This window comes from Berghia stephanieae, chromosome 12 (genome assembly GCF_034508935.2).
Source record: "Berghia stephanieae isolate SIO BIC M18660-M18661 chromosome 12, UCSD_Bste_1.3, whole genome shotgun sequence".
Lineage (NCBI taxonomy): Eukaryota > Metazoa > Mollusca > Gastropoda > Nudibranchia > Aeolidiidae > Berghia > Berghia stephanieae.
Window position 1 is genome coordinate 13,066,616 of NC_088371.1, and position 10,000 is coordinate 13,076,615.

Consider the following 10,000-nt stretch of genomic DNA (forward strand, 5'->3'; position numbering starts at 1 on the left):
ATAGTCCGATGTCACGTCCGCCCAGCAATGAGCAGCTTAGTTCTAAACAAAGAAAATCGGTAGTTTTTATTCTTCATGCTGGCTAAAACTTTTTCACATGCCATGTGATCAGAATGTATAAAAGTCAAAATATGATCAGATTTATAATGTTTTTCTCCTCTGAATACACTTTTATGCTCGTCGGAGAAATATTTCTTAAGGGCATTGTTCCGATAGTTTAGAACCAGTTACTAAGTTACTATGCGTCATTACGGGGGAAGTGAGGTCACGACTGGTAAACCCTATTGAGATCGGTTGAAATATACAGATATAAAACACAAAGGATTCGAGAGATTTTAAAATTTCAATCCTTCTTACTCGAAGCTCCCCGGCTGAGCCCAATCCAGGAGTTGACTTGAATACCACTAATCATCTTGGTGACGAATCGAGCTTCGTCATCGCTGTGGATTGTGATGAGAGAACTACCCATGATGCTACAGGCGTAGTTGGCTCCCGGCCAAGACTTTTTGTTCTTGGAGTTGAGCTGATAGCAGTACTCTCCGTAGGAGGTCCATGAGCTGTCTGGGCAAGATCCTTGTGTTGAAGCTGTGGCTTTGGGCGCTGGATCTGCACGACAAAGGCAATGAAAAGAAAGTCAATGGTTATTACGTATACGAAGAAGCGCATTCAAAGCTTTTTGCAACTCGACTGAAAAATGAATGACTTGCAGGGATGGATATTGTAATAACGATAGTGGTACTGTATGAAATGGAAATATGATTTCATATATGACCTTCTGGGGAATAAGCTAAAAATTGTGACGCGCATTGAGTATTGTTATTCCGTGGAAATGCACTATATATTTACTTTCTTTTGGTATTTGCTGCATTGTTTCGTAATATGTGGTGTTAGAGACGATTATGTCCGCATTGAATTCTGAAAATGGCAACTTGATGTTGTCTTTTGAAATGTTTTATGGAGTCATTTATCAGGGAAGAATGAAAAAAAAACAGAGAGGAGTATTGAAAGCAAGGTAGGCTATGTGGTCTTGTGGCATGACACTCGCTTTCGGATCGGAAGGTCCTGGGTTCGAGCCTCGCTCGGCGCATAGTTGAGCCCTTGGAAAAGGCTCTTTACTCACGTTCTCTCACCGTACTCAGGTGCAAAATGAGTACCTGGCCGTTAACAGCGTTGTCTCTGTCCGAAAAAAAAGTTATATCGCCTAACAGGCGTCATGTCTCGTCTTACATGTTAAGTGTTGCTGTTGGCCAGGGACCCCTTGTAAAGCGATTTGAGCACGTTTAGTGGATATTGCGCTAAATAAAAGCTCAAGTTTTTTAAGGCTCCTTACCTAGATTGACCTCACAGGCATAGGATAGTTGTAACTGGCACGGTACATCCTGCCATGCCCCGTCCATGGTGTGGCTGACACATCCTTCACCCTGGTCTCTGTCAGGTTCTCCCTTGCCCCAGTGTGTGTAAAGCACGGGCCATCCATCCGACCACTGGTATGTGTAGGACACCTGAAATTGACCAATAGATGCAGTAGTTCCCTTTAATGACCTGACCAGGTTTTCCTTGACTCGAAGTACAGTACAAACAAACGGTGATTTTGTATAGATAGAACGAAGTTGGCGTCACTTACGTCTTTGTTATTGCTTTTTGCCATCGGCATTTATGAGTAATTCTCATTAAATTGTACTAACCAGACTATAAAACGTTTAAGGTTGCACATAGTTTTGTGTGTTGATCCGTTATACTATATTATTGTGAGCTTCTTTGCCAAGCGCACACTATCTATAGATAGTATGCACTTGGCTAAGAAGCTCATAACATTGCCATCCGGAAGTATAACGGACCAACGCCACAAAACTCTGTGAAACCATGAACGTTTATAGTCTGGATAATGCAGTTAAGTGAGAATTGCTCATAAACGTAGATGGCAAAAAACAATAACAAAGACATGAGTAACGTCAACTTCGCTCTATCTATAGAATGGAAGTGAAATAAGTTTACGTCACTCAGATCTATATTATTGTTTTAAGACCGGTAGTCGGGTGATCATTTCTCAGGGACAGCAGAGGAATAGCCAATAACAACACTGTCTTCGATATCATCTTTACTCTCCTGATGCATTGTGTTTATATAAAATTCTCATAAAATCCGCCAGCCGGATATCACATACCAACACACAAAACTATGCGTAACCATGAGCTTTTATAGATAGTAAGAAGTTGACGTCACTCAGGTCTTTGTTATTGCTTTTTGCCATCCAAGTTTATGAGTAATTCTCATTAACTGTATTAACAAGACTATGCACGTTCAAGGTTACACTTGTTTTGTGTTGGAACGTTATACTTCCAGATGGCAATGTTGTGAGCTTCTTAGCCAAACGCATACTATCTATAGATAGATTCAAGCTGACGTCACTCAAGCCTTTGTTATTTAAAACAATTTTTTTGCCATCCACATTTATGAGTAATTTTCACTAAACTGTATTAACCAGACTATAAAAGTTTATGGTCACACATGTAATTTGTGTGTTGGTCCCTTATACTTCCGGATGGCAATGTTGTGAGCTTCTTAGCCAAGCGCATACTATCTATAGTCTTATTTATAGAAGTTAGGGAGTACCCATCATAAACAAATGGCTGTAAAAAAAACAATAACAAACAGCTGAGTGACGTCAACTTCGTTCCGTCTATTTGAATGCAATGATGTACCAACTTACGTTGACCGGGTAAGGAGTGGAAGGTCAGAGGCCACGAATAAAGTTCGAAATTTAAAAAAACGGAAGAAATCTTTTATTCTACCCCTCAAGCGATTCTGGGTTTGTTTTTTTTTATCTCTGAATAATCTACATAAATGATACTCCTTTAAAAAAAAAATAAAAATAAAAAATAAATTATATATATATGGAGTATCCTACAACTATCCTATATATATATATAATTTTAGTCATATTTAACCCCTGATTAACTAACGCCACACATAATTTTTTTTAACTTGATATTATTACATGTAACTATTTTAGAATGAGGGGTAGAAGAATATACTATTCTTACACTCTTGCTTTTTGGAATTCCGGACGTGTTTTTAACCGCTGCACGAAAACGCAAGAGTGTAAGAAATCTTTTATTCTACCTCTCAATCGATTCTAATTTCGTCATCTCTGAGTAAAAGACATTTTCAAATATATTTAAATGATATCTAGTACTTCTTTATTTCAAAAATCTACTTTTAGTGAAATTTAATGTTTGATAATCTGACGTCACAAATTATTATTGTAAACACGATATCATTACGCATTACTATTTATGGAGAGGGGTGGAATTATAGTCATTTTTAACAAACACTTACATAGGAATAAGACAATCCAAGCCATATCTGTGTACCAGAGGATCCCTTGGTAAGAAGCTCTATAAACGCTGTTTCATATCTGTCAAAACAAAGACACATAATAATATAATGATGGTCGGGACGTGGCCGAGTCGTCATGGCATTGCACCCTGACCCGGATGGTTCCGGGCTCGTGCCCCGATTTAGGCACTTCGATCTTTTTATTCGTAGGGCAAGGTGAACAAACCTCCAATTTGACGGACGGTTTTTTTTTTTTTGGATTATTTGAATTCCTTCACGGAGTGCACCATTGGCTGCATCTAACGATGCCACGCGGAAGGTCGTAACCCAATGATGATAATGATGATTTTGAGGATAATGATAATAATAATGATAATATGAATAGTAATAACAATAATGCCGATGATAATAATAATAATAATAATAATAATAATAATAATAATAATAATAATAATAATAATAATAATAATAATAATAATAATAATAATAATAATAATGATACTGATATTTTGTTTGTTTGTTTGTTGCTTTAGGTCTCTTCCAACACAATTGAGGTTATATGAGAGACCGCTGAAACAAAAAAACAAGCAATCTAACAAAAATAGTACAAATGTAAATCAAAATCATAACCTAAAGATATCATAAGCTAAATTATAAATAACCAAGAACAAACAGGCAGAAGATTTACAGAAAAAAAAAATTATCCCCTGTCAAAAATACAATCACAAACCAAAGAAGCAGGATAGTCTAGTAAAGAGAAGAAGAAACGACATCACTATCGGATCGTACACCCATGCGAACATCATAGGTATATGATTCAAGGGTGATGCTCCCATCCAACCACCCGCAATGATACTGATAATAATAATAACAAAAATAATAATAATAATAATAATAATAATAATAAATAATAATAATAATAATAATAATAATATGATGATGATGATGATGATGATGATGATGATGATGATGATGATGATGATGATGATGATGATGATATGATGATGATGATGTAATAATAATAATAATAATAATAATAATAATAATAATAATGATAATAATAATAATAATGATGATTATGATGATTACAAAAGAAGAAAATGGCTGAGAGTACTGGAAAGTGACTAGCTAACTTACTTATCTTCCAGGCTGACCAGATGAGCGTTATCCTTGGTACAGGCCGTTTCACTGTTTTGCCAGTTGTCAGGGGAGACAACATACTTATAACAACTGTTACGGAATCTCGTGTACCCGGGCTGGCACCCAAGAGTGTTGGGACTCTCAGGTGGGTATTGGGGGTCTGGAACAATAATATATAAATATAAACATTTATCTCGCGCATTTCCACGAAAATACCATGCTCAATGAGCTTAAAAATATTTAATTACCCCCCCCCCCCCCGCCCCACCCCAAGCAGGTCATATAAAAAATGTAATAAATTTCCCTTTATTCATCCCATAGGGGAAATTTGTCTCTAGGGTCGATTCCAAGAGAAGACTGGAATAACCCAAGCGTCAGCCGCAGTGCAGCGCCGCAAATCGAGCTAGGGCGGGGTGAATTGTCAAAGGCCACACAGCGCAGCGGCGAGTGATCGAACTCGGTACCTTTCGAGTACGAAGCAAATTCCGTACCGCTGAGCCACGCTCCCATTTGACGTAATTCCATAGCATACAGTACTAGTCGCCTGTTTGGAGTCCTTTTTGTACTAATACTCTTACATTAACCGTCACTGAAATGGAAATTTTGTGGAATCCGCATAAAGTAAAGTACTCTTAAGGGCAACTTCTGTTTAACTCTCTCCTTACCAACCATTTTCAGGATTTTCCCCAAAACTTCACACCCAACTAACACAAAAAAAAGTTATTAATCACTCAAACGCAATAGCAGTAAATTCTTGCGATAAATAATTTCTTTAGCAAAACATGCCATAGAACACACTGTTAATTTTCTTTAAATTTTATGATGTACAAGAGATATTTGAATAAGAAAAATGTTGGTTGTATCGTAACAAATGTGACGATTTTCCTATTGTTGGTAAGGAGAGGGTCAAGGTCAACACCTCTTGTTGGCCCCACATTTTCAACCAGTCCTCCTGATTCGGCACTGCTAGCCTTTGTTTAGTCTTCTTGTTCTTCCAGTCTTCCAAGATTCTTAATTTTACATGATGTTATTTTCACGTCATAAATATAACATTCTAGATCACTGGTAGTATAACATGGTCAGTTGCTCCTAGAAACGGCCACGCGAGATTTGGGCACTTTGTAGACTTAAACTCTTCAATAGGGAACAAAAAGTGTGATGTCGCAAAACTGGTTCCAATCTCAATGGAAGTGTACAACCACTCTTTCGGAGGACTGAATACATACTTTGTGTCAATATTCTTCTGGTTTCAGAGTGATGGCATATTATTTTCTAGTCAAAATATATGCTGTTCGTCTAAAAGATCACCCATCCTCGCTCGTTTACGTCGTAATCCTAATAATCTACTTATACACCCAGCTGCTAAAATAGTTATGCCACTTTATGATTCAATAATGTGTAATCTATCCATTATTAGTCATCCGTAGGGCTGATTACATACACACTTCCAAGGATTTTGGAACCGGAAAAGTAGAGGATGTGACGTCAAGACTTTACTTTCCTAATATAATAATAATTAGTACCTTTTCTATATTCACAGACGTAGGCATATTTCTGTAGGCATTTCTTGTCGTTCCAGTTTCCGGCATAACGTGGGACTGTCTCCATGTCTACACAATCCCTCTAGGGAAAACAAAAAATGATGTTGTGACGTGGACAAAAAGGGGTAGGGGGAGGAGGGGGGGGGGGGGGGAGGACAAGCAGGAGAGGCAGAGATTGACGACTTGGGTTGACGTGATCTTTTTTGAAGATCTGATTCCAAAGCTATTATTAGTCTAATGTTGTAATGGAAGAATTCTCAAACCAACGAACAAATACTCCATTATAGCAATGTTAAACCAAACCTACAATAGGATTCATTAGTCTGATGTCACATCCGGCCTGCAACCAGCAGCTTGGTTCTAAACAAAGAAAAGCGGTACTTTTTATTCTTCATGCTAGCTATAACTTTTTCACATGCCATGTGATCAGAATGTATAAACTACTCAAAACATGATCAGATTTATAATGTTTTTCTCCTCTGGATACACTTTTATGCTCGTCGGAGAAGTATTTCAAAAGGGCGTCCGCCATTGTTCCGATAGTTTAGAACCAGTTACTAAGTTACTATGTGTCATTACGAGGGAAGTGACGTCACGACCTTTGAACCCTGTTGCCTTCAGATATCAGACCTGAAAATATATGTAAGCAGATCTGTAGTCTATTGTATTTACTTAAAATTTGGACAAAATCGTTCAAAAAATCGAAAAATAAACATATGATTAAATTCTAAAAATCTAGAAAATAAAATAAAATCAAATGAAAAGCAAAATAAAACGTAAAAATAAGGGGAAAAGGGAAGAACTAAAACTAAAAAAAATGTTTAAGTTGGATATATTATATAAACTATGATATAACTTAAGTGTTAATTTATTATATATACTATAGATTTTGATGACAAAGATTGAGATGACATCGACGATGGTGATGATGATGATGATGATGATGATGATGATGATGATGATGATGATGATGATGATGATGATGATGACGGTGACAGTGGTGATGGTGATGATGGGATGATGATAATGATAATGACAATAACGATGATTATGCTGATGCTGCTGCTGATCATGATGATGGTGATGGTGATGATGATGATGATGATGATGATGATGATGACGATGATGACGATAATGATGATGATGATGATGATGATGATGATGATGATGATGATGATGATGATGATGATGATGAAGATGATAGTGATGATGATGGCAAGGCTGACGACAAAGACGACGACGATGATGATGATAATAATAACGACGACAAAGATGACGACAACGATGAAGATGATGATGAGAATTAAAAACTGAACACATACCCTGGCATCGATGCTGGGGTCCTTCAAATTTTCATCAGGCTGACCCCAACCCCAGTGGACGTAGTTCACGTTGCCGTTGTCAATCCATTCAAAATGATTGCTCTTTCTTCTGTCGTTGAACCCGATCCACGCTGGGGTCTGGAGACCCGCCAGCAGCGTTATAACAAATTCTGAAATTAGTGATATTATTATAAAAGTTATTTCTTGAAATAGATTAAATAAATAAATTCCCTTTATTTATCTCAAATGATAAATTTGTCTTAAGGGTATATTCCAATGGAAGTCTAAAATAACCCAGCAAAGAACATATGGCTGAGCCACGTTGAACGTAAGCTTTTATAAAGTGAAATATCCATTAAATTTGCTTAAAGCGCTTTACACTCGAGGCTGGGTTCTGGAGACCCGCCAGTAGCGTTATAACAAATTCTGAAACCAGTGATTTTATGAGTTATTTCTTGAAATATACTAAATACACAGATAAATTCCCTTCATTCATCTCATTAATATGATAAATTTGTCAGAAGGGTCTATTCCAATGGAAGTCTAAAATAACCCAGGCGTCATCCGCAATACAGCACTGCAAACTGAGCTTTGGGCGAAGTGACTTGCTCAAGGTAGCACAGCGTTTCAGGTATTCGAACTCGGTACTTTTCGGACACAAAGCAAAGAACGTATCGCTGAGCCACGCTGAACGTAAGATTTTGTATAGTGCAATATCCATTAAATTTGCTTAAAGCTCTTTACAGTCCAAGCTGGGTCCTGGAGACCCGCCAGTAGCGTTATAACAAATTAGTCATATTTTAAAAGTGACTTGTTGAAATAAACGTAATATTTTGTAGATAGCAACACTTACTTTCATCTACACCAGAGTTGATAGAGGCCAGCTTGGAGTTGGGAAGAACCTGGTTACAAGTTGAAATGGCGTCAGTGTAATTTTTCCTTGTGTCTCTTGTCTTACCACCTACGTAGAAACATCTACTGGCTGTAAAGGAAATTATTAAAACAGATTTATTCATCAAAACATAGAAAAATAATTTTCACAAATGAATATAACAGAGAACAAAATACTAAAGACGGAACTTTTGGGGCTAAAATCCCCTCTTCAAGGGGTATGTGAAGCTATGGGGTCTAGTGACACTCGTCTTCGGATAGGATGGCACAGGTTCGAGTCCTGCTCTGAGCGCGACATAGTTGAGTCCTCGGGGAAAAAAAAGGCTCTTTACTCATTTCTCAAGTGTGAAATGAGTACCTGGTAGTTAAAAGCGTTGTCTGTGTCCGAAAAAAATGGAATATCCACATCGCAGGCGTCATGTGTTGTCCTACATGTTAAATGTGCTGTTGGCTAGGGACCCCTTGGAAAGCGCTTTGAGCACGTTTAGTGGATAAATGCTCAAGTTTCATTTTTGTTTTTCAACAACAAGAACAATAAAAAGCATTTTAAAACATATAAAACAACAACAGCAGCAGCAAGAACAACAACAAACAATAATACCCCGCGTATTACATATACTCCTGTTTATCAGATAGAGTATAACTAAAGTATTACTGGTTCTTCAACTATTTTTGTTCCTGGCTGGAGACATATTTTGAGCATAAAACCTTCCGTATTCAAAATTTTATTCTTTTTGAAGCTAGATCTACCTTCATTTTTACACACTATTGGAGAATCCGCAATATTTACGGAGAAATAAAGGCTATCACGAACACGCACTCATCTATTTTAACTATCATACAGTTGCGTTTTGGAAATAAAACAGATCGAGACGAATCTTTTGAACCGCCAACGATCAAAATCGATCGGGCAATAAAGTCTGTAGGTGAGCGCAAAATGAATTTGGCAACAGGGCGGCCAGATGGCGATTCTGAACGTCAAATGACAGCCGTGTACATATATATGCAGGTCTGACATCCGAACCCGCTTATGGGCCTAGTTTAACATTGTTGTAATGGACAATATTTTGTGTCATTTTTTAAAGATTTCCATTACAACAATGAGCCCACAAGGAATTGGGTTATCAGACCTTCAAATAAGTAAGTGCATGTCGCAAATGACCTATCAATATGGGTACTATCATTATGCCCTTGTGGATTTATAAATAATCATTTGAGTCAACGGGTGATGGAATTGCAAGTTAATCGTATACCAATCTGTAAATAAAAAGTTTTATAATATATTTAGATTTGCCAGTATTTCTGTGCTCTTTGGCCCAACTTTAACATGGGCGTTACATAACAATTTTGACCCTATTTTCAAACAGAATATATCACTTTTTAAAGAACATTTTACTGCAGCTGATGGAAACTTCTTACAGGTTTTGAAAGTTTTGAAATGGTTGTAGATATTGTTAAATAATTAGGGGCGGCTTACAGAGATCTGTTAGATTTTGAAGTATTTTTATTGAGAAGATTTAGTGTAACAAAAAAGACTCAATGTCTCAATCGTTTCGATGTTACGTATTTATGTTGAGAGTGTTGGCTGTTGGGCTTAAATGCTGGCCAACTAACTTCACGGCGTCTGTGTGTGTTGAACCCGTGACCTCAAGAAGTCGGGGAGAGAAGGCTCTAGTAAGACTAAGCTTTGAAGCGACTTTTTTAGGAGTCGCGGATAGCTCATACGGTAGAGTCGGCTAGGCGGAGTTGTCGTACCAGTCAGGTCGC

General features: G+C 37.4%; 1 protein-coding gene across 1 annotated transcript in view; it reads right to left on the reverse strand.

Moving 5' to 3' along the window:
- The window catches only part of LOC144958186 (macrophage mannose receptor 1-like), a 59,422-nt gene that overhangs the window by 6,583 nt on the left and 42,839 nt on the right, over window positions 1-10,000 (reverse strand). Inside the window, exons 28-34 of the mRNA XM_078889971.1 lie at window positions 8,196-8,324; window positions 7,343-7,512; window positions 6,003-6,102; window positions 4,477-4,639; window positions 3,340-3,418; window positions 1,331-1,502; window positions 358-606 (exon numbers count right to left, since the gene is read on the reverse strand). Coding sequence (XP_078746097.1) covers window positions 358-606; window positions 1,331-1,502; window positions 3,340-3,418; window positions 4,477-4,639; window positions 6,003-6,102; window positions 7,343-7,512; window positions 8,196-8,324 — 1,062 coding nt within the window. The remainder of the gene's footprint in view (window positions 1-357; window positions 607-1,330; window positions 1,503-3,339; window positions 3,419-4,476; window positions 4,640-6,002; window positions 6,103-7,342; window positions 7,513-8,195; window positions 8,325-10,000) is intronic.